A 26479-nucleotide genomic window follows, 5' to 3' on the forward strand; every position below is an offset into this window, starting at 1 on the left:
AAGACACTGGGATCTGATCTCACTAATACATATGTTTGGTGGCAATGAGTTGTAAACATCATATGCTTCAATAAAAAAATACCAGTCAGAGTTTAACTCTAGATACATGTACAAAAGGGATCAAAATTGACTCTCTTCTACACAGCAATTTCAGCAAAAGTCAGAGATGTGAATAGCTATTTGCTTTTTAAATTTTACTTAAATGGATATATACCACACATTTCCTTTTGGGTTTTTGCCTTTAACACACAATTTGATAAAGCAGCAACTTTTCCACAATACGATGACATCATTCTCATGGCTCAGCGAACGATAATAAGTTAAAGTTAATTTTTTTTAAACAATTCTTTGATTTTCTCCATTCAATCAGGAACAATACATGTATTTGGTGTTCCATTTCCTCCCACAATCAGGAAGGCCGTAGTGCTGAAAGATCTGCCTTTTCTTCATCAAAGAATGGGTGGATATCTTTCCATAGGTCCTCTTCCCTTTCCTTGGAATGTTCAATTGTTGACTTAACTAGGGGCATCTGAAAAGTATTAGGATGTCCAAAGAGTTCACAATGAGGGATAATTTTTCTTCCTCTGCATTGCTTGCCTTCTTCATGTTCCAGTCATAAACAATGCCTTGTTCCGATAACTTAAATCTGCAAGTTGGATGAAAGGATATGAAAAGTGTTATAAAAATACTTACATTGCTCACTAATTTCTTCATGATTTGGAGAGCACTATCGAGATTAGAGTAAAAGAAGTGGAGCGCCTCTGGCAGTCTCACCTGCATCACGCGATTCAAGAAAGCAGCAGCGCTGACTTTGAATACTACTGTCTATAACATAATCATTCACAAAAAACAAAATTCATGTAATACAATAATATGTTCATTGACAATAGATGACATTTGACCTTGATCATCCAACCTAAGACTTGTCAGTGATACTTGATTACCCCTGTATTCACATTGTATAAACGCAATTTATAAACTTTGAATGTTATGACAGCAACCAATAATTACCTAAAAATGGCAAGTTCATTGACTTTATATTACCTTTGACTTTGGTCATGTGACCTGAAACTAGCATGGGATGTTCAGTGATACTTGATTACTCCTATGTTCAAGTAATATGAATCAGATCCATAAACTTTTAAAGTTATGGTACTTTAACAAATACCCCCAAATTGGTCAAAGTTCATTGACCCTAAATGACCTTTGACCTAGGTCATATGACCTGAAACTCCCACAGGATGTTCAGTAATATAAATGATTACTCTCATGTCCAAGGTTTATGAATAATATCCATAAAGTTTTGAAGTTATAATGGTAATTCAACAAATACCCCCAACTTGGCCAAGGTTCATTGACCTTAAATGACATTTGACCTTGGTCATGTGACCTGAAACTCGCACAGGATGTTCAGTGATATCTGATTACTCTTGTGTTTAAGGTTTATGAATAATTTCCATAAAGTTTCAAAGTTATGATGGTAACTCAACAAATACCCCCAACTTGGCCAAAGTTCATTGACCTTCAATGAGCACTGACCTTAGTCATGTGACCCGAAACTCGCACAGGATGTTTGGTGATACTTTATTACTCTCATGTCCAAGTTTTATGAATCATATCTATAAACTTTCAAAGTTATCATGGCAATTCAACAAATACCCCCAACTTGGTAAAAGTTTATTGACCCTAAAAGACTATTGACCTTGGTCATGCGACCTGAAACTCAGGCAGGATGTTCAGTAATACTTGATTAACCTTATGGGCATTTTCACGGTAACTGACGTTACTTGACACAATTTTACACACTTTTCATTGTGTGTATGATTATCTCTAAAACAACAAATGAAAACAGTGTAAAATTGTGCCATGTAACATCAGTTACCGGGAAAGTGCCCTTATGCCCAAGTTTCATGAAATAGGCCCATATACTTTTTAAGTTATGCTGTCATTTCAAAAACGCCATCGGAAAAGCGGCGCCTATATTCTCACTCTGCTATGCAGGTGAAACAATGGCCTTAATAGAGTCTATTGAAGCCAGTTTGTGACTGTTATCGCAATAGCGCACAGTGCTCTCCACAAGAGGTTTTGAAAAAAAAAATGTCTATCTAGACCAACTTTAACTTTTAATTTGTTCATAGATTCAATTGTGTATTGTATATGTATTCAAAATATAAACAATAATAGTAATATATGATCTGATTCTGGTGCGCACAAATTTGTGAGGAATTAATCCTGCAGGTACCCATTTACCTCACCTAGGTTAAATGCAGCAATGTGGGTACATTTCTTGCAAAAGGAAAACATTCCATGGCTTGGAATAGAATCCACGTCCTTCAGATTGTAAGACAAGAGTCTTAATCCTGAAAAGGCTGGGGGTCCTGATTCAGCCCCCCCCCCCTCGAATTTTGTTGCAATAAATCTGCCGCGCAAAATTTTTTAGAGCGCTTCACTCACTGACAATTTGCTCTTTCTTTTTTGTCAAGTCCCACACAACTTTTAAAACCAAAATTGTTCCACTCACATACATAGCTCCGAAATTATGCAACATATCGTAAGTGAATGCAGACCCCAACTTGCTCAAAAACATGAATTTGTGTGCAAACCCAATGCAAATAGTGTTTAAAGACAAAATTCATCAATGTGTCATTATTTCTCCTTTTACTGATAAAATTCAATTAATTTCAACTTACTAATGGCAAAAATAAACTCCCCAACAATTTTCATTGACAATTTTTTTTTTTAAGTTGAAAAACTATGTTTAGAAAACAATAGAATACATAACAAACTATATGTGTAGTTGAATTTAAAAAAAAATACTTTTGATCAGATTCCTATAAAGAGTCTGTGAAACAAAAAGAAAACAAAATCAGCTTTTACGGGCATTATTCAGTTAATTACAGCAAATATTTGATTTCATGCATAAATTAGCTTACTTAATTAGCAATGTGATTTTTAGCAGAATTTGACTTAATAGTTTTGTACATTATGCCATGGGTAATATGCGGTTCTAGAACAATTACCCCCTGGATAATTCCCCCCCCCCCCCCCAGACAACTACCCCTTGACAATTACCCCCAAGGTTACCTACTGAGGACAACTACCCCCCCCCCGGACAATTACCCCCAGGACAATCAAAACCCAGACAATTACCCCCCGGACAATCCCCCCCCCCCGACAATTACCCCCTGAGGGCAATTACCTTCCGGACAATTACCCCCAAACAATTACCTCATGGACATATACCCCAGGACAATTACCCCCGGAAAATCCCCCCTTCTCTCCGGCATCGATGTTAGAATCAAGCAGGACCCATTTAAGTCTTGGTCAGTGGTATAGGTTTTCGAAATATCTTCTACTTTATCTTATGTAAATAACTTTCTCTTTCTCTTTTATATTAATCTTTCTCCTTCTCTCTCTCTCTCTCTCACACTCTCTTTTTTCTGTGCTTTTTCCCTTTTTCTTCCTTTTCCAACTTTTATCTTCCTTTTCTTTTTGTTTAGCGGTGCCTTCTGCATCATGGAAAATGGAGGGGGGGGGGGGGCTTGCGCCCCAAACGCATATATGCATAACAAAATATGTAAACTGGCCCTCATACTAAGTTTTCATGAAACAATTGAATATTCATGAAAGGACACGAGTAGACATAACAATCACAAATGCTGAGAATCTCTGATTCCTACTGATCTGATTTTTTTTTTTGGGGGGGGGGTTTATTTCAGGAAAAAATCAGGCAAATAGATAAAACGTTAAAAAGACACCTTAACAGGTGGAAATTGGGTAATTGTTCCCTTAGGTAATTGTCCTCGGGGGTGGGGGTTATTGTCCTCAGGGGGTAACTGTATGTGGGTAATTGCCCAGTGGGTATTTATCTGGGAGGTAATTGTCCGGGGTCTTTGTCCGGGGAGTAATGGTCCGGGGGGTAATTTTCCAAGGGGGTAATTGTCCAAGGGGTAGTTGTCCAGGGATAATTGTCATCGGGGAGTAATTGCTCGGGGGTAGTTGTCCTGATACAGTAACATGCATGCCAATTTTCGTCAAAATCGCACGATTGATGGCCGAGATCATAAAGGGGGGCTGAATAAGCCCCCCCCCCCTCGTCTTCTTGGTCATTGAAATAGCCCAGTCTATTTTGGGTTAACCACTAGACCATGACGCCCCGACGCATAGTCTCATGGACCCTCTTGCTTGGGCGTCAGGGTGAGGGTAGCCGATTGGAAGTTAAAAAATTGGAAGCACAGTGGATCATGGGAAAGATCAAAGATTTCATAGTGGGATGACCTTAAAACAGAAGCGACCTTATCAGCTAAGTTTATTAATGCTGATAATGGGGGGGGGGGGGGTGAAAAGCAAATAAGAAATAAAGGGGTTTTCCTTGGCAACAATGTGTTTCATAATCGTATTACCAACAATTAAATCGAAAAAAAAAGCTCAGTTGGTAATTAAATCTAGACTTTCCAAAAACTTTCATGAAAATTATATGTTCCATTTTCAGTTAATTTATGGTGAATTTAAGGGGAATATATTTTTAATGCTATTATAAAAGAAGTTTCAAGCTCAAGTCTCTGTTTCCAATTTTTAGTAATATGGTTCAAAGATATCCAAGTAACAAAAAAAATAAATAAATGACATACCTAGCAATATGGAATGGCAATTGAAACTTAACTTTCATGACATTGCTAATCCCTAATTTGGAGGTAATTTTTTTTACGGTGACTTGTACGAGAGATCTTTATTTGAAAGTGTGCATCACTATGAATAGGGATGTTTAAAAACAAATTAAAAAAAATTATATCACAGTACAGTTTGCTTGTATACAAGTAGCTTGTTAAAAAACACAACTTTATATATAACAACTCACCCTGGTACTAGAAACATGATCCCCAAATCAAAAGAGAGATTTCTTGTTCAATGCTGCAAATAAGCAGAGTGCCTGGACTTCTGCCTCCTTCCAGTTTGTTCTTCTTTCTTTATCTCTTCTCACAATCTGTATGATTTACCTGTAGTGTAAGTAAAACCAAACTTTCATAGTTAACAGATTAAGAGTTTCATTTTTTTTGTATAAACTACCACAGAACCCCCTTCTTTAAAAATCCTTAATATTGGTTAACATTTGTAGTAGTTTCATTGGCTCTATACAGAAGTGTGTGAAAATGAATTGTATCCATGTACATCAAATGTCATTCTCCAAGGCCACGATGGTAATTTATTATGCAAAAATGATAATAGTAACATTTTCGTAGCCCTAATAAGACATTTTCGAGAGTAATCTGCTGCACAATTTTTTTTTACCGCATCGCTCACTGACTCTTTACTTTCTTTTAATTGTCACGTCTCACGCAGCTTTTGAGACAAAGATTGAGACCCCGAATACACGGCAATAATTTCTAAACGCAGACCCAAAATTGCAAATTAAATGTGAATTTGTGTACCAATCCATTGCAAGTAGGTTTTTTTACCCAAAAATCATAAATGTATAATAATTTTATTTTACTAATTTAAATCAATTAATTTCGTCTTGTTTAAGGTCAAAATAAAGTCCCCGACAATTTCCTTTGAAAAAACAATAAACGAGTGGAATGCACTTGCATTACGCGATTCGATATAGCAGCAGTGCTGACTTAGAAAACAGCTATTGAATAATTTTTCACAAAAAAATACACATTCGTTTACCGTCTTGTCAGAGATATTTGACCTTGGTCATGTGACCTGAAACTCAGGCAGGATGTTCAGTAATACTTGATTGACCTATGTCTAAGTTCCATGAACTTGGTCCATATACTACAAGTTATGCTGTCATTTAAACAAAATTAACCTTTGGTTTAATAAGATTTGGTGTTGACACCGCTGCCGTCGGAAAAGTGGCGCCTGTAGTCTCACTCTGCAATGCAGGTGAGACAAAAATGGAAAAAAAAGGAAAACAACACCCTCTTCAAATAAAAGTTTGGGATGTTGTCATGCTCACGACACTAGAGTGCTATAAGAGATTAACTTACATTATTCATATATACTGACATAGCTATACCAAACTCGGAAACAGCCTAGATACAGGTTTATCTTCAGAAAACGAAGCTCAAGAAAATTAAACTAGAAATTTGATATGTCCAAAGGACACAAATGCCCCTGCTTAACGCGATCAGAAATTCATTGAATATGATATGTGGAGGTGCCGTGACCGAGTGGTCTAAGGTGCCGACTATACATTGAAAGTCTGGGGTTCGATCCCCGGCCACGGCACCTATGTCCGTGAGCAAAGCAATTAATCGACACTGCTCTTTTATCCTGTATTCAAATAAACAGAAAATGCTATATGCATTCCGTATGTGCATTCTCTCGATATTAAACCAGTATTAAAGTGTGATCATAATGCTGTTTCGATGAAACTTCAGGTGACAACAAAAAAGAGAGGAAAGGGTTTTTGGAAATTGAACAATTCCTTACTTGGTGATGAAATGTATAAAAAAGGCATAACAAATGTTATTAAAAAGATCAAAATGGAATATAACAATTTTGATAATCAATTGAAGTGGGAGATGTGTAAAGTTAAAATAAAGGAGTTCAGCATTAAATATGCTTCTGATGTGTCAAGGAAGAAGAGGGAACAGATAACACACATTGAAAAAAGATATAATCAACTTTGTGAAAAACTTGATAAAGATCAACGTAGCAAAGATGTAGACGAAATTAGTCGTTTAAAACGTGAGATCAATAAATGGTATGAATATCAATGTAAAGGTGCGTATGTTCGCTCAAGAGCAAGGTGGCTAGAGTTTGGAGAGAAATCGTCTAAATATTTCTTCCAGCTTGAAAAAGCAAAAGGCAAAAAGAAAGAAATAGACTGTATCGATATAAATGGAAAGATTATTAAGGAAGATGGGAAAATTTTGTCAAATATACATGAATTCTATACTAAACTGTATCAAAAAGTTGATGTAAGATCTGATTTTAAAGAATATATAGGTAACTTAAAGTTATATGTTTTGAATGATGAAGAAGGAAATATATGTGAGGGAAAGCTTACAGAAAATGAATGCTGGCTCGCACTAAAGTCAATGAATCTGAACAAGTCTCCGGGTAGTGACGGCCTAAGTGTTGAATTTTATAAATGCTTTTGGGAGGATTTGAAACAGATGGTAGTTGCCAGCCTGAATCAGGGATATGACAAAACACAATTGTCCTCAACTCAAAGTCAAGCCATCCTTACTCTTTTGTATAAAAAGGGCAACAAAAATCTTCTAGATAATTGGCGGCCCATATCACTTCTTAATATAGACTACAAATTAGCAGCTCGTGTTTTGACTGTTAGATTGAAGAAAATTATTCATTGCATTGTATCTGAAGATCAGTTTGGTTTTATGAAAAATCGTTCTGCACCTGAATGCATTAGACTTGTACAGGACACAATTGATTTTTGTCAAAGTACTGAGACACCTGGTATCATTATGTCATTAGACTTTAAGAAAGCCTTTGACACCGTTAATCATAATTTCTTATTCACCTTACTAGAAGAACTTGGTTTTAAAAATTCGTTTATTAAATGGATTAAGACTTTGTATAATAACGCCAGTGGTAAAATAATTAATTATGGTTGGATATCTAAAAGGTTTTCGATTAACAGGGGTGTAAGACAAGGATGTCCATTGTCTGCCCTTTTGTTTATTATTTTGGCAGAAGTTTTAGCAGCAAAAGTTAAACAGAATTCAAAAATTAGAGGTATTCAAGTACCTAGCCCTGAATCAGATTGTCCAGATTTCATAGATATTCGCATAGTTCAGTTTGCAGATGATACTACAATTTTTTGCAGATTCTGTCAACTCTGTTAAAGAATAAGGAGAGAAGTAGAAAATTTTGGTAGAAATGCCGGTCCCAAAATTAATTGGTCAAAATCTAAGTTCATGAGATTTAATATCAATGTCCAAAACACCGAGGATTTAGAATTTACAGAAAATGCTATAAAATGTTTCGGGGTTTATGTTGGAAAATTTCATAGAGAAGTTGAAAACTTAAATTGGGAAGGAAAAGAGAACAAAATAAAAAGTACTTTAGATTTATGGAAAATGCGAAAACTAACTTTGTATGGGAAGGTTACGGTCATAAAGCATCTAGTCACTTCTCAATTAGTATATACAGCAATAGCAGTCCCAGTACCATTGAAAATAATCAAATTGATTATTAGATTAATATACTCTTTTTTATGGAATTCCAAAGTTGAAAAGGTCAAGCGAAATGTATGCTGTAATTCTGAAATAGAAGGAGGCCTCAGAATGGTCAATTTACTTTACAAATTTTCTTCTCTTCGTTTATCATGGATTCAAAAGTATATCTCAGGTGAAAAAAAACCATGGAAAATTTTATTCAATTGTTGGATCAGTAAAATTTCTGACATTCCTATGTGTTTGAAATTTAATTGCCAAAAAAATGATATAATAAGAATATGCAAAAGAAAACAATTACCAGTGTTTTACATTGACCTTTTTAGATCGTGGTCTGAAATAAAGTATATGCACATGTTTAATGTTTGCAATGTAAACCAAGAAATTATCTGGTATAATAGTAATATAAAACATGAGAAAGAAACGTTATTTTTTCAAAACTGGATCAAAGAGGGGATTTATACAGTGGGACAGGTTATAGAAGATGGGAATTGGAAAGATTTTTCATTTATTAGCAACTATTTTAACCGCAGACAATTGCTTACTTCTTTCGAATTGTCAAAACTCAAAAAGGCATTTCCACACTTCTGGTTAGAGAAATTACGTAATACAAGAATCCCACCACGGCTACAAAAAGAAGAACCCAATGTGATTGAGTTAGCAACAGGTGACTTAATAAATGTCGAGAAAATGTCAGCTAAACACTATTATAGTTTGTTAGTGGATAAATATAAAGAAGAACCCGTTTGTTTACATTTTTGGCAAGACCGTTTAGACTTGTCAAACGAATTTGATTGGAGTGAAGTATTTAAATTCAAATTTCAGCAAATTAATGACAATAAAATAAAACAATTTAATTTTAAACTTTTTCACAGAATATTGCCCAGTAAAGACAATTTATGCAAATGGGGAATTTCGAATGATAATTTATGTCGTACTTGCAATTGCAAGGAAACTATATGTCATTTTTTATTGACGTGCAAAAAACTGAGGTTATTTTGGAAAATAGTTTCGTGTCTTATTCGGAATATTTTTGGCCTTGATATTGACATTAATGAAAAAATTATTATTATAGGATATGATATAGGCAACCGAAAAACAAAACTCGTCAATTTCATCCTTAATTATGCCCAATATACTGTATATAAGAATTATGTCAAAGAATGTAATGATCAAAAGAAACATGTGTTACATGGAAACTATCTATTGAAAGATTTGAAAGCAGAAATAAGATTTCACCTAAGTTTAAAGTATAATCAGAAAAGATTTAATGAAACTGAGTTGCGGAAGATACGTTTTTACTTTGAGTGAATACACTACCAGTCGCGGTTTTTTGGTCCGCTGTTGGCTGTCTTGTTGGAGCCGGAGAACAGTGCATTGTTCTCTGGTTCTCGACGGGTGACAGCGGCCCGAGGAATTGTGACTGGTAGTGTAAGTACCATATTTTATTGTATTTTTTTGTATTTCTTGTAAAATAGTGTTGTGTGATATGATGTGATTTTGTTAATGTAAAAACCTGTATCTTTTGATATTTTATGAATGATAAAGTACCTCAATTGAGGATAAATAGAAAAAAAAAATATGCATTCTGGGAAACTAGGTGTGGACTTAAAAAAAAAATAAAATAATATATATGATTGAACTTAATATCGTGCAGAAACCAATGAACAGATTGAAATCTCTGAACCAACTCACATATTGATGAGCTGTGACCTTTGGACTCAGAATTCAAACTCAGCCTGTATTTTGGTGTCATCTACCTACATACCAAATTTGTTAACATCCATTAAAAATTTTTTTGTTATTGCACAGAAACCAACTTGCATATTTAATGAGCTGTGACCTTTGACCTGCGGACTCAGAATTCGAACTTAGCCTGTATGTTGTTGTCATCTGATTACACACCAATTTTTTTCAAATCCAATAAACATTTTTGGAGCTAGTGCGAGGATACAAACTTGCATAGTTAATAATGAGCTGTGACCTTTGACCTACGGACTGCGAATTCGAACTTAACCTGTATTTTGGTGCTATGTACCTACACACCAAACATTTTTTTAAATCTATTAAATATTTTCAAGTTATTGCATGGAAACCAACTCACATATCTAATGAGCTGTAACCTTTGACTTGCAGACTCTGAATTCGAACTTAGCCTGTATTTTGGTGTCTTGTACCTATTCACCAAAAATTGTTTTAATCCATTAAACATTTTTCAAGTTATTGCTCGGAAACCAAGTGGGGAACGGACGGACATGGGCAATTAACGCTCAATGCCCCCTCTGGACTTCGTCTGCAGGGGGCATAAAAAGCCTGAATTGTCATGTAAGTATCACTGGTGCCATCTCACTATTACTTTTCTACTTTCAACTTGCTACATTGTAAAAACTGTGGTGTTAAAACTGACACCAGTAGGTGTCTATAGAGGACCACACTCTGAAGTGTTAAAATTACACACTAGAAATTGAATACAACACCAAAGGGTATAAATATAACAACCAAGGTGTTGCAATAACACCTATAGGGGTCAAACTAACACTGCCAATTTAACACTGGTGTAAAATAACTGGTGTGGTCCTCTATGTATGCCAATTAACACCACAGTTTTTGCTGTGTAACAACCCCCCCCCCCACCCTCAGGTCCACCATAAATGTTCCAGAATCTACTTAAAGATTCCACATTTAAGGACGTTCCACAGTTATGCTTGTGCGGATATGATCTGCGCATAATTTACACTCTGCGCGCTGACGTCACAATGGATGAACAGGTGATTAACTAGCTGCGGGTACGAGCTGATTTTTCTCATCTTCTGCACTTTAAATGCAGATCCGCTGCGTTATTTCATGAAGCTAAAAAATTGAATTATTCCATGGACCATTCAAAAAAAAATCTATACAATTTCAAAATACTTTACTCTGTAGTGCTGCCAAGAATCACGAATATTACCCCGAGTTTGAATAAATGGTAGTGATTTTGATTTTTTCTCACATAGATACAAAGAATTCGGCGCATTTTTGGTGTTTTAAAAAGCACATTTGCTCTAATAAAAATGCTGATAGTTTAAAAACAAGCACATGAACCCCCATTTTTTAATGTTTGTACCTCTTAGGCATACCTTCTTCTACAACTCTGCAAATTTTGGTGAAAATGACATGGATTTTGAATAAAGTGCAGCATTTATTATACGTTTGTAGTTTCTTACTGAAATTTCAAATTTTTTTGCACAGTTTACGATCGCATGCAGCTTCAAAATGATAGTATACCCCAAAGAAATGTTTATTTGTATGTTGACAGTCATCTTGTTTCATGCAGTCCTGTTATCCCCATATTCTGTAAGATCTTGCTTAATGGTAATAATATTTCACTATTATGCCCCACTCTAAAATTATGGATCTAAAATTATGTACTTTTAATTGTCGAGGGATTCAAGATTATGTGAAAAGACGTAAAGTGTTTCATTATTTAAGATCCATCCAAAGTGACATTACTTTTCTTCAAGAAACCCACTCGTTAAAAGCAGATGAAATATTTTGGAAACAGCAATGGGGTGAAAAAGCATGGTTTTCTAGCTATGCATCAAATAGTCGAGGGGTAGCCATTTTGATCCGGAACCATGTATCCATGGAAATAGAATTACTTTACTCTGATCCTAATGGGAGATACCTGATAATATCTGCAAAAGTAAATGGGTTGCCCCTTATTTTAGTCAATTTATACGGTCCGAATAATGATGACCCTGACTTTTTTCTTCAAGTTTTTAGTAAGATAGAACAATTTAACTACACTTCAATGATTTGTGCTGGCGATTTTAATGCGGTCTTAGGTTCTCTGGATTATCAAGGGGGTAAGGTCACCAAATCAAACAAGAAAGCAAGTGATATGTTATTATTATTGATAGAAGAGTTTAATCTTTGTGATATTTGGCGTAATTTTCACCCAAACCTTAAGCAGTATACGAGGCATCAAAAATCCCCTAAAGTTTTATCAAGACTTGATTTCATTCTTGTTTCAGATAATTTTGTCACTAATTGTGTGTAATCTAAAATAGTTCCAGGAATTCAATCTTATCATTCTCTTGTTATTCTAAAATTTAAAGACGCTCAGCCAGTAAGGGGTCCAAGCTTCTGGAAACTGAATTGCAAGTACTTGCACAATGATGTAAATTTTATCGAAAGTGTTAAAGAGAAAATTGAAGAGTTTAAATTAGTTCATTCTGCAAGTGATTGTAACCCCAATATTTTATGGGACTCTCTTAAATGTACAATTACCGGTGCATGTATAGAATACTGTGCACGCAAAAAGAAAGAAAAGAATTTAGCGAAAAGACATCTTTTGAAAGAAATAGAGGATAAAGATAATAAATTAAGTATTGATGTAGACAATGATGAGCTTTTTTTAAAAAAAAAGAGTTTTTACTGCAAGCATTAAATGACATCTTAGATGAAGAAACTCAAGGTTTAATTGTTCGGTCTCGAATCCGATGGGCTGAAGAAGGAGAAAAGAGTTCCAAATATTTTTTGTAATCTTGAAAAACGAATGGGAGAGAAGAAAAGTATTTTTAAATTAAAAAACGAAAACGATGATATTATTGTCAATCAACCCATTATATTGAAAGAAATTCATTCATTTTACGACACATTGTATAGGAAGCCATGCAATGCTGATAATTCAGATGAATCAAGTAATGTAATTAATCATTTTTTGCAATCTATTGAAATTCCACAGCTAAGTGATGTCGATAAGGATTTTCTTGAGAAGCCTATTTCTAAAAAGGAACTATATGATACACTGACATCAATGAAGCACAACAAATCACCAGGTCTTGATGGCTTACCGGCAGAATTTTATATTGTATTTTGGAAGGATCTGTCTGATATGCTATTAGACTCATTCAATTTTTCCTTACAAAATGGGTTAATGTCGACCTCTCTAAGAAATGGCGTTGTTACTTTGATCCCCAAGAAGGATAAGGACACTTCCTACGAAAGAACAAACAAGTCGACAGACAAGGCGTACAATTGAACTCTTCATTTAACACGAACCGCAGCAGGTAGGAGATGCTACCGAAGTGCATACAAAGCACGCAAAAACAGTGAAAACACTTCAACAAGCCAAAGCGACCACAAGGTGGCGCTATCACATAAAATACGCAACACACAATTAATGGCGTGATCACTTTCCCTTCTTCACTCCTTCTGGGGGGGGGGGGGTATGATATAACAGAGATTGCGGAGACACAGATAAACCGAAAAAATGAAAACCTGTAAGAGTGAGTTATAGCCGGTACAAGCATGAGGTACAATCATGACCACAATATTGAAAGGGAATATGACATAATTGAAAAACAGTTTGTCCATGATAACCACCAGATAGGTACATCACCTATAGAGCTGGCGAAGAAGGGAATGCTTCACACAAAATGTTCGTTGGAAACACAAGCAAAAAGAACGGGTGAATGACGGAAAGGCAACAATAACCGTCATACTGGAAAATAACGCGACAACCAACTGTGACATCCTAAGCGTAAGTCCAAAAAGGTAAACGTCACATATAAACGGGGCAAAGGGAGGGGGAGGGGGGGGGTCGATTAGTCACAAATAAAGTCCTCGAAACGAGCTAGCATGCGTCGACGACGCTGGGGGCGTTGCAGGACAGGGGGGCTACTGGGCGGTGAGGGGGGAGCGTTGTCACAGGTGGAGAACCAGTGGCAACCTCATCATCGTCGCTCTGTTGGGGATCCGCGGAGTCCAATCGAGGCCGGGAAGGGAAACCAGGCACCTTCAGACAGTCTGACGTCTTCACACGATAAGATGAGTCACGGAGCTGGGAGCCAACAAATTTCCGTCAACAGAGCCGACAAGGTAGCGGGGGCGTGCCTGAGACTTGGTGCGATCACCACGAAGATTGACCAGGTCGCCGACCTCAATACTTACATCACCCGGAAGGAGGCCGGATGGGGTCTTCGCACGTTCACTGTGGGGGTGGTTAGCCATACGCTGGTGATGCTGACTGGCGATGAGTTCTTCGTCAGAAATGGGAATCTGGGCATGGGAGAATCGGTCGCATTGAGTCCATATCTCACGCGCTGACAGGCCTCGCGAACGAAGACCGCTGTTTAAGCGGGCTGTGGCCAGAGACAACGTCAAAGGAGAGAGGGGCTCGCCGCGAGGAGCATGGCGGAGCAGCTCGTCCTGAAGCTCGCGTATGGCCTTCTCAGCAACCTGGTTCTTATTGGCATTCTTGGGGCGGCCGAGCTCGATGGATATGCCAAGTGAAGCAAGCTGGTGGTCATCCCGTAAGGAGGAAAAACCAGGGGCAGTATCAGTTCGAATGACAGCATGGGGGCCATCGAGTGGATGGAGCTCAACACATAGACGAATGAGAGCTTCACGAAGAGTATCCCGGCGCTCATCAGCAATGAGGCAAGTAGCTGTGTATGAGGATACAGATTCACGGAGCACAAGGATCAACTGCTTTGCCCGCTTAAGAACATCTGCTGCGAAGTTAACGCCGACAACTTCGGGGGGATCGCCAGAGGACTGAGAGGCAATTGTAAAGGGAGCAGTGCGGAGAGAAGCACACTGGTGGCATCGATCAGTGACTTGCTTGATGGCATGATCCATATCCAGGGCGAAGAAGTGCCTGTTGACAACAGATTTGAGCTGGCTCTGTGTTGGGTGATCAGGTTGGAGGTGAATGGATGTGAGGATACCAGCAAGGACGTTCCGAGGCACAATAATGCATTCACGTGGGGGAAAGGAGGGGAACTTCTCTACGCACCACAAGGAGACCGTCACGTGCTATTGTGGCGACGCGAAGATATCGCTTGACATCCTTGATGTCAGTCAATTTCTTGGATGGACGCGTCCCCTGATGGAGGTGGGCATGAGTGCGTCGAAGATCAGAACATTCGACCTGGATGCTGTGCCAGGCCGACCGGGACGTGAAGGGTAGTTTCTCTCGGCCAGCAAGGACTTCACTCGGTGTGATCCGGTGGACAACGGAATCTTCGGTTGTGTGGATGAACAAGCAAATCTGACACGAGGGATCAGTGCAAGGAGTAGCATTGCGACTGGCAAAGTCAGAAGGGATGTTAACAGCACCAGCCAGGTGCTGGATAGAACACTGATACCTACTGACATTAGAGAGGAAGGTATATACCCGAGGACTTGCAGAGAATGCACCACGACACAGCTTCTCAAAGGCTTGGACGCAGGGTTTGCTACCCGTGAGAATACACGAGCGGTGACGGGATTGGACCATATATGGGCCGAAATGAGTACAAGCAGCCGTGATGGACAGGGCTTCGACTTCACAGGGCAACCATGTGATCTGTCGCCCGCGCAGTTTTGCACTGTAAAAGCCAGCCAGATGATGTTTGCCAGCTCTGGTAACATACATAGTAGAGCTAATTCCATGGTTCCGGACAGCGCCATCCGTGACGATCCAAATCTGATCAGCTGGATGGGGGAGTGTAATGGTACGAGGAGAGGAAAGGGCATCTCGACAAGCCTGTAAGGCATCGTGTAAGTCATCAGACCAGTCAATGCGGTCAGAAGAAGAACGGCCAGCAACAACAGCATCTAAGGGACTGAGCAACACAGCACAATGAGGAACAACTCGTGAAATCATCTTGTAGGCACCAATGAATGACCTCAGACCCTTGACAGTTTTGGGTAGGTCGCAAGAGGCCAGGGCTGCGACACGATGGGGGCTAGAGCGACGAGTGCCCTGAGACCAGATCCAACCAAGAACGCCAGTCGACTTGGGGCAAACGACTGTCTTCTTTGGGGAAAGGCGAAGTCCAGCAGAACGGAGAGCATGTAAGACACGAGTCCAATTATCCAATAGCTCATCGGGGGTATTTCTCCCACAAAACAAGTCATCGGCTAATTTGACAACAACACCTTCATGTAACAAATCACCAAGAACACGACACATCAGATCCTCAAGAGCTGTTTCTGATCCAGGCATTCCCACAGCCGACCTAGTGTAAACCCTTACTCCGCGAAACGGGGTTACCACACCACAATATTTCATTGAGACCTTCGCAAGGGGTATCTGGTAGAAGGCACTGACAAGGTCTGAGGTAATAAGGTATCGTCATTGACCAATATGGCGAAGGGTTGAGTCAACGTCAGGTAAGAGGGATGGTTGGGGCTTTGAGTAACGTCCAACATCGGCAAAGGCTGTTACGAGTCTAAAACCACCATTGGGTTTCTTCACCAAGAAAGAGGGATTGAGATACTCTACAGTAATGCCTACATCTTCTGGGTGGGCAAACACACCACACCGACCGAAGTTCAACGAGGGATGGGCGGGCATACATGGGCAAGCGACCCTTCCGCTGAGGAGGCTGGACCGGCCCCATGTTCACCACTGCCTCAAATGGACCAGCAGAACCGTAGTAACCTGTGAAAGCAGGATCGAACACGTCATCAAACTCAGAATGGAGCATGACAAAGTACTGCCGTAAGCTAGGAGAGAGGACGCTATCCGGATCTAAAGAGATAGCATCAGAGTGTTTAGTTACTCTAGGCACAGAGGGCTGTGGCTTGACCGGCTCAGGTACAAGTGTGCCAGATTTAGTTGGCTCATTAACATACACAGGCCTAACTTGACAAAAATGCTCGTTCTTGCGGAGAAGGCGAGGCTCATCCGAGAGGTTTGGGATACGAACTTTTCCTGCCACGCTTGATACGATAAAGGGATTGGGCCATGACTGGCGAGCGCTAGAAGGAACTTTCGAACTGACAACACGGGGTTCGAGGGCAACAGTCTCATGGGATAACAAATCAGCAGGAACTGTCAATTCAACAAAATCACCAGGCCACAGGACGGTGGACTGCGGAGGGGCACGAAGGACATGTGCCCGACGAACAGAATGTGACTTCTTGTTAGACAAGGGTTTTGAGCCATAAGTAATCACTAAGTCATCGCCAATGCATATTTGGCGCTTAGCAGGCCGAACGCAGACGTCATTGAATTCCATGAAAGGAGTCCCAGCGAGAACTTCAACATCCAACTCATGAACAAAAAGGCCCTCAAACACAAGTTGCCGAGATTCACGTGAGAAGGTGAGACATGTTTCCCCTACTACATTGTAATTCCAAGGGAGATACACCATCCGCCTGATGTGCAGATTGCGAACTAGGTTTTATTTCGCCGCCAAGGGCTTGCACAGTTGCGGCACGAATCATGTTACCTGTGGCACCACTGTCTACCGTAATACGGGTGGCATGGTGTCCAAAAAACGCATCAAAATACGGAGACTGGCGAATCTGTACTCGCAGGGCAGAAGTTTGAGACTGCTGAGGATTCTCGTCTGTGGGGCTGACGGTTGATGGAGATCGTTCAGGCTCCCTGGCATCACTGTCGTCGTCAAAGTCCTCGTCTCCAAAGATATTGGCGACTTGACGGGCTTTGGCTATGAAGCGACGATCTTGTTCAGGCAAATATGTGCAATCGCTAAGGTAATGAGTATCGGGCCAGCGCGCCTCGCGGCAAAGAGGGCGGTATTTGTTATGACGTGGTTTATTCGAATACTGTGATTTCGTTGTGCGGCGTGGTTGAGCCTGAGTGGGAAACTTGCTCATGCGTCCCTTCCGCTGAGGGAAAGAGGCAGTAGCACGCATAGCACGAGAGTTTTCGGTGGAGTAAATCTCACCGAGCAGGCTGTTGAGGGCTTGAGAAATCTCTGGCTTGAGAGACGAGAGAGATCGAGCACGCAGCTCAGTGCCATACCTCTGCTTTACCAGACGAGGGAGATCAGAATGGATCAATTGTAACCATTGGAGGACTAAAAAATTATCAAGTGTAGGAGTCAACTCTTCATCTTCTGAAATAAATTCACCATGGTGAGATATACCAGCATTAACCTTAAAGGAGAATGAAACTCTTGGAGCAAGTTAGCTTTTGTGAAAGCAGAAAAATCAAAGAATAAGATCAACAAAAGTTTGAGTAAAATAGGACTAGCAATAGAAGAGTTAGGAGCATTTGAATGTCGAGATCACTAATGCTATGGAGATCCTCCCATTGGCAACGCAACCAAGATCTATGATATCACAGATGAACAACTCTCCCCTTTTGGACACTGAAAATACACCCCAAAACATCTATTTTTGCTCATTCTTATCATATGACAAACGATTCATCAATGATATAATGTTGTGAAACCTCTGTACTTGTCCTCTCATAAAGAGAACACCTCACCTTGTGATAGATTCTATAATAAGTGAGAATATAAGTGAAATAAGTACTAAGCAATGAGGGAGTTGTACGTGTGTGACATCACAGATCTTGGTCGCATTGCCAATGGGAGGATCTACATGGCATTAGTGATCTCAATATTTAAATGCTCATAACTTTCTTATTATTCATTCAATCTTCCTTAAACTTTCAACAATATGTTTCTTTGAATTTTTTCTTTGATATGGATTCAGCTGGTTTCAAGGGTTTCATTCTCCTTTAAGGAGATTATCATCAACAAAGGCAAGAATCCTTTGATACAAATCTTCTGGGCGTTCATCCGCCTCTAGCTTGATAACGCAAAAATCAAGGAAGTGGGCACCACTACTTTGAAAGCCATAATGTAGCCTGATCTTGCCCCAAATGTCACCCAGTGAAGTAGAATCACGGATTATAGAATTACGTGATATTATCGGGCAGTAATTCGCAATTTGCCCAACCATTAGCTCCAACATGCTCGCTTTCTGTTGGGCAGACCGCTTTGTCTCTGGCGGCTCGGAAATGGGGTCATTTGACATACCACGTAGTGGGTCACGTTTGGTTTTCTTATGCCATGTAAAATCGGTGCCTAAGAATATTGCAAAGTTGGGATCGAGGGTGAGGATGTAAATCAAATTCTGCTTCCAATTCTCAAAAGATGTGACTGATTCGTTTTTGGTGAGACACCATTGTTTGGGTGCTCTGGGGGTAGCCATAGTTTACTTTTATTATTAGTGACACGAAATTGGATAGATGGGACTATGATACTTGATAGATATACCGTACCGTTATGCCGAGCCGTGTATGTGAGTGAAGGTTAGTACACTTACCCCCAACCAGCTAGAGTTGGATGCCTGACTGCTAAGCCAGCACGAAGACCGTTTGGGCAGTGAAAAGGCTAGGATCCGTTTCTGAAGCTGCCACCACGAAAGAACAAACAAGTCGACAGACAAGGCGTACAATTTGAACTATTTATTTAACACGAACCGCAGCAGGTAGGAGATGCTACCGAAGTGCATACAAAGCAAAAACAGTGAAAACACTTCAAAAAGCCAAAGCGACCACAAGGTGGCGCTATCACATAAAATACGCAACACACAATTAATGGCGCTATTTGAAAAATGTTAGACCTATATCTTTGCTCACAGTAGATTATAACATTTTAGCCAAAACTCTTGCAAATCGTTTGAAAAAATGTCTCACATATTTGATTCACCCTGACCAATCCGGATTCCTAAAGGGCAGGAATATTTGGGACAATATCAGGTTAATTAATTATATAATAGAAAATACAGAATTTAACCAAACTGCAGGTACAATTCTCCTTTTGGATATTGGATTGGATTGAAAATCACATTTATTTTCTTCAAACAGATACAAAATAATATTTGACATAGTAACGAATACAGTATATATTTCGACACAATTTTGAAGGAGGCGAAAACCCGGAAAGCAGAGCTTGAGTTGGGGTCGCCAGATACAAATAAATAACAAGTTATGTACTGTAATGACATAATATGTAATTGCATATAAATAAGAAAGTTAAGAGTAGAAAAAGAAACACAGATGGAGAAAAGGGAGAGGAAATGTAGGCATTAGAAGATAAGTTCATTTGAATAACAGAGTAAACTGGTCGCAATTACGTAACATTGGTACATGTATAAAGAGCTTGAGTGACATTTGTCTAGCAGAGCAACAGGTAAGGCATGTGCATTAATTAACATTAGAAATGGAAGGTAGTTCAAGCATGTCAACATGTCGATTATCTCTGTCAGTGCTAGCATTTAAATAAAGTTTCATTTTATAAGAGAAAGATTGCAAAGAACGAGAGTTTTGTAGGCGGGCTGGTAAACTGTTCCAAAATTTTGGCCCAGAGTAGCGGATATTCAAAAAGCTTTTGATAGTGTTTCCCATGATTTTCTTTTCCATGTATTAAAACAGTTTAATTTTAGCGACAAATTCATTAAATGGATGAAAGTATTCTACTGTTCCAGGAGAAGCTATGTCACTAATTATGGACATTTGACTAACCCCATAAACATGGAAAGAGGAATTTTTCAAGGGTGTCCCATTTCCCCTTACTTGTTTTTATTAGTGATCGAAACAATGGCTCTTGCTATTAGACAAAATAAAAACATCAATGGAATTCCTATTGAAAGTACATCTACTGAACTGAAAATTTCTTTGCTAGCTGATGATTCTACATGTTTTATTGATGGCTCTGAAAAATCCTTTAAATCATTATTTGAAACAATTGATAATTTTTCTGAATGTTCTGGGTGTAAACTCAATATTTCCAAATCAGAAGCAATATGGATCGGATCTAAAAAGGGTTCACATTTAGCTCCATTTTCTGAGAATGGTTTGAAATGGAACAAATATTATTTTAAAACTTTGGGTATACATTTTTCATTGAACACAAAACAATTATATGATCTTAATCATAAGGTGAAACTTAAATCCATTGATAGTACTTTAAACTGTTGGCGCGCTAGAAATGTATCTCTAGCTGGGAAGATCTGTGTCATAAAGACCCTATTGCTGCCACAACTTCTTTATTTTTTTCAGTATTGTGTATCAAAATACCCAATAAATTGTTTAGACAATTGAATGCAATTTTGTTTAGATTTATATGGGGTGTAGGCAGTGATAGGGTCAGAAGACAATTTATATGGAATGATTTTAGTGGAGGTGGCTTAAAAATGATTGATCCATATGCTTTCTCTGTGGCACAAAAAATGTCATGGGTCAAAAAGCTCCTGGATGATAATTATGAAAGCTTGTGGAAATCAATTGAAATGTCTGCTTTAAGTCATTTTAATGATAAAAGTGATATTTTATGGAAATCCTATGCTCCTCTCAGTATTTTGAATAAATTAACATCCTTTCAATTGGCTGAATCACTCCATACATGGTATATATTCAGAGAATATTTTGTCAAAACTGAATTCAATGTAACATTTTCTTCAATAGGTTTTTGCCAGTGCATTTGGTTTAATAAAAATATCTGTTCAAAATCAAAGCATTATTTTTTGTACCAAGACTGGCTTGACAATGGAATAGTTTATAATAGTGATTTGCTTAACCCTCCCCATCCTGGCCATAAACTCTTTGAAGAACTTGTATTAGATTATGATATCAGTAAACACGATAGGAGGAAATGCAATTTTCTATTGAAAAATATACCATCTGATTGGTTGGTCACATCCGACCTGACCACGGATAAGATATTTGACAAAATAAGAAACCAACTATTGAAAACTCACAAGGTCCCCAAATTTGCATATAGAGTTATATTAGAACCATGTCTTTCAGAAAAACAAATGACTTTTTAAAAAGACCTTGATGATACTGGTCAGGTCAGTTGGGAAAAAAATCATCTAAATAATTTCAAATGTACTATTAGTATGCGCATTCGTTCTTTTTATTTTAAGTTATTTCACAGAGCAATAGGTTTAAATGATTTTTTGTATAAAATTAAAAGAAAAGACTCCCCTAACTGTTCTCTTTGTAAAGCTGCTCCTGAAACGTATGTCCATCTGTTTATAGAGTGTCCTGTTGTTAAACCCATTTGGGTTGAAGCTATTAAGGCTATTGCTAAGAAAAGTGATAAACTACAAACTATCTCTATATTTGAAAAAAATGTTTGGTTTTGAGTCCGACAAATTCGTAACTTTTTGGTTTCTCTTACTTAAATATTATATTTATATATGCAAATTTCAAAATAAGCCACTAAGTTTTGAAGGTTATAAAGCCTTTATTGCTGTTAACAAAAAACTTGAATATGGTATTGCCAAAAAAAAATAATAAACTTAGCATGCATTTTCGGAAATGGAGATTTAACATATGACCACTGATATTGCTATTTAGCACATGAAATTTATACATGTACCATGTGTACATTTCCATCTTCATTTAAATGTACTTTATCATGTTTATGGGAGTATTTTTGTCTTCTTTTTTTAATGATTGACTTTTCTTTGGGTTTTGCTTTACAAGTGGTGTGTAATGCTTATTTGGTATATTATGCTGCAGTATTTATGTTTTGGTGTTTTATATATCTTATTATTATTCTTATCATTATTGTTATTTTTTTTTGCTGCTTAACTTTTTTTTATTACATGTATATTGATTCGATGATTGTAAACCTTTGAAAATCAATAAAACATATTTAAAAAAATGAAGAAAAAAAATGAAGAAAAAAAAATTGTATAATTCACGCCAATTATAATTATTCCCTAACAATACATAACTGATAAAGTACGATTCTATCAATAATACTCACGTATTTTATGGAAAATTGGTGCCGTGTACTGAAGTGATTTTCTCGCATAAACTCCCCATTCAGTGTGCGCGCGTACGTTATATTTGCAATAGGACACTTTTTCGCGAACTTACCCGTCGAGTTGCGTTATAAGCCAAGGTCGCTTTTAAGACCTTAACAAACGTTTGACCACAAGGTTTTAATGGGGTTTGAATTAAAGGGGCCAACGGGCCATCTTTTCCTTGATATTATACATGCTATGGGATCTATTAAAACAGTAACTCTTTGAAGTGGGGGATTTGTATTGGATATTCTTTGTTAGCACAATTAAAACAGCTTTAAACGTTATGAGGCTATCGTTACGTTTCCAGCGGCAGGTATTTTCATCATAATGTTGTCATCAATCGCCCTTTCCCTTTTATTCAAAGATTTCTCGATGGCTGGTCTTTCGACTTCAAAACAACGTCTGGTGTTGAGGTGAGCATGAGTTGTGTCTAGTATCGAAGAAGTATAGTTTCACTCTAAATTGAAGGTCATTTGACAAGGAAAAAAGGTCACTTATAAAGTAAAGATGATTGGGGGTCGGCTCCTAAATGTAGGTCATCATTTTATTTATTTTTTTTGCTTGGCAGTCCAAGAAGAAAAGGAAATATTAAAAAGTTTAATATCTGCTCTTTCATTTGATACCTTAATAAAAAAAAATGGTCAAGAACTAAAAAGTTATGTTCCCTCAAAATAATGCTTGTATTTCCATAATTGCATTAAACAAACGTGTTTTCATCGGTTTCCCACAGAAGCTATTACACGGTTAAAAAAAGACTTAAGGAATGACTGATCGTCATCAAAGTGTAGAGTAAGCCTGAACGCTAGCTTGAAAAACTTGAAATTCAAGCCTTACATGTTTTTCAAACAACCATAAACTTTGGTTTTTATAGCCCATTTTTTGTAATTGAGGTATCAAATTAAAGAGCAGATGTTCAACTTTTTAAACATGTGGTTTTCTTTTTAAAAACCCAGATACAGCCCGCCAAGTGACTTTTTGGTATCCCTTCTTCAAATTGTTTTGCTCACTCATGCGTAAATGAGTATTAATGTAAATAACTTCAGGGGAAAGTGGAGATTATAAGCTTCACAGTGGTAAGTTATTAGTTTATTGTATTTGTGATGAAGTTATGATAAATCATCCACGGTTACAGCCCGATCGTGGGTCCGATAGACCGCGGGCCTGATAGACCGCGGGCCCGATAGACCGCGGGTCCGATAGTCCGCGGGTCCGATAGTCCGTGGTGTGTGTAAAATTATGATCAGGATATAGTGAGATCCAATGTCATCAAGAAGTCAAAAGGTCAATGATACGAGTCCATGGGGTTCTATAACGATGACCCAAAGGACAACCCCCCCCCCCCCGACAACTACTTCAAGGAAAATATTATCCCCATATTTGTATCGTCGGGGACGGTTACCCTCCCCCCCCCCCCGGAAATTTACCCTCTAGACGCCAATTACCCCTAGTACGGAGCCTTTCAAATGCCATTGACTTGACGACATGGCGAGATACTTTATCTTGCCATGTCGACTAAATAAGCTTATTATGTCCGCATGGCGAGATACATTATCCTGCCAAGTCCACATATAAAAAGTTATACGTCAACATGGTGAGATATGTTATCTTGCCAAGTCGACTTGTAACAAGTTATATGTCAACATGGCGATATATCGGGATTCTCGCCAGGACTTGAACACTTCATATCTCGCCATGTCGACATATCGACTTGACAAGATAGAATATATCGCCATGTCGAAATAATAAGCTTATTAATTATACATGGCAAGATAAAGTATCACGCCATTTCGTCACGTCGATGGCATTTTAAAGGCTCAGTACTAAAGGTACTGAGCCGGGGTAATTGTCTGGAGGATAAATTTCCGGGGGTAACAGTCCCCGGCGGTAAAAATATGGGGATCATATTTTCCTTGAAGTAGTTGTCAGGGGATGATTGTCCTAATTGGGTTATTGTGTTATAGAACCCTGGCGCGGATCCAAGAATTCGTGAGAAGGCGGCCCAAATTTGACCTGATTCTTGACGCCCATGTGTACCTTTCGAAAAATGGCGCCCACTCCCTACCAGCCAGGCTCACTTAAGTGCCTTAAATGGATTTTGAATTATCTTATAATCACATTTTAAAAAAGGCAATTAAAGACCACTCTTTTAATGTGTTCTTGAAAAAAAATCCATGAATATATAATGAAATATCAATGGGAGCGCGAAGCGCGAGCGATTTGGGGGGAGGGGGGGGGGGTTCAATTTGGTTTAACTTCTCACCAGTGAGAGTAGGCCCTACTAGAATATTGTGTGAACGGGAGCTGTAGTTTCTTTACTAGTTGTTTTAGAATAGCCTTCAATAATATTAATGATAACTTCTTGGGAATAATGCAATTTCGAAGCACTCGACTCATTCTCCTCATTAGTGGCGTATCAATTCAGCATGGGTGCACCGGGGGTGGGGGGGGGGGGGGTTCTGTTACACCCACAAATGTAATAATCACACACAAATGTAATAACGCCCACAAATGTAATAACGCCCACAAATGTAATAACACTTTACCCACAAATGTAATAATTTCACCCACAAATGTAATAACGCACTTTACCCACAAATGTAATAATTTTTGATCGCCCACAAATGTAATAATGACTTTACCCACAAATGTAATAAATTTGAAAGGATTTTTGGCGAATCCATTCTAAACTAAAATCCTGTAGTAATTGCGTTCATATAGCATAAAAGTGCAGTCTTTCATCCAGACCCGGTTAATAAAACATTTTAGTACAAGTCCAAAGTCTTTTTCCAGACCCGGTTGTTTCAAAATTATAATATAGTCTTTTTTTCCAGACTCGGTTAATTCAAAAATTATAATGCAGGTCCAAAGTCTTTTTTCCAGACCCGGTTGTTTCAAAAATTATAATATACGTCCAAAGTCTTTTTCCAGACCCGGTTAATTCCAAAATTATGATATACATCCAAAGTCTTTTTTCCAGACCAGGTTTATTCAAAAATTATAATGCAAGACCAAAGTCTTTTTTTCAGACCCGGTCGTTTCACAAATTATAATATCAGTCCAAAGTCTTTTTTCCAGACCCGGTTGTTTAAAAAATTATAATAAACATCCAAAGTCTTTTTTTTAGACCCAGTCGTTTCAAATATTATAATATAAGTCCAAAGTCTTTTTTCCAGACCCGGTTGTTTCAAAAATTATAATATGCGTCCAAAGTCTTTTTCCAGACCCGGTTGTTTCAAAAATTATTATATAAGTCCAAACTAAGATACGATAATGATATCTAGTGGAATAAAAATGAGAATCGAGCTTAGTCTTTTCTCCAGACCCAGTTAATTAAAACTGGTGGAAAAGTAACAAGGACCCCAACTCCCTTATTTATGTTAAATAACATGGAAATACAGCATAGTCTTTCATCCAGACCCATAACAAATGAATATTAATAATAATAATAAGTTAGTAATAATAAAAAAGCAAACAAAGACCCACGATCCTAATTATGTTGAATAATAATAATAATAATAATAATGAGACTTGTAAAGCGCCAAATCCACTCTGTAGAGTGCTAAAGGCGCATAAAGAGCTAAGAGTTAAATAGCAAAGTTTTTAGAAGATTTTTGAAAGTTTCGATAGAGGTACATTTTTTATGTCTTCAGGAAGGCTATTCCACAAAGTGGGGCATGCAAAAGCAAATGATCTTCCCCCCCCCCCAACTTTTTGAAACTTTCGGAATGACAAGGAAGCCAGAGGTGGATGAATTCAAAGATCTGCCTGGTCTG

General features: G+C 38.1%; 1 protein-coding gene across 1 annotated transcript in view; it reads left to right on the forward strand.

Annotated features, from left to right (window-relative positions):
• Positions 1-23277, forward strand: part of LOC129263005 (uncharacterized) — a 63593-nt gene extending 40316 nt beyond the window's left edge. The window contains exon 6 of the mRNA XM_064100779.1: positions 23071-23277. Coding sequence (XP_063956849.1) covers positions 23071-23140 — 70 coding nt within the window. The 3' untranslated portion in view covers positions 23141-23277. The remainder of the gene's footprint in view (positions 1-23070) is intronic.
• Positions 23278-26479: the final 3202 nt, after the last annotated feature.

The sequence above is a fragment of the Lytechinus pictus genome, chromosome 6 (assembly GCF_037042905.1).
Source record: "Lytechinus pictus isolate F3 Inbred chromosome 6, Lp3.0, whole genome shotgun sequence".
In the NCBI taxonomy this organism is placed as follows: Eukaryota; Metazoa; Echinodermata; class Echinoidea; order Temnopleuroida; family Toxopneustidae; genus Lytechinus; species Lytechinus pictus.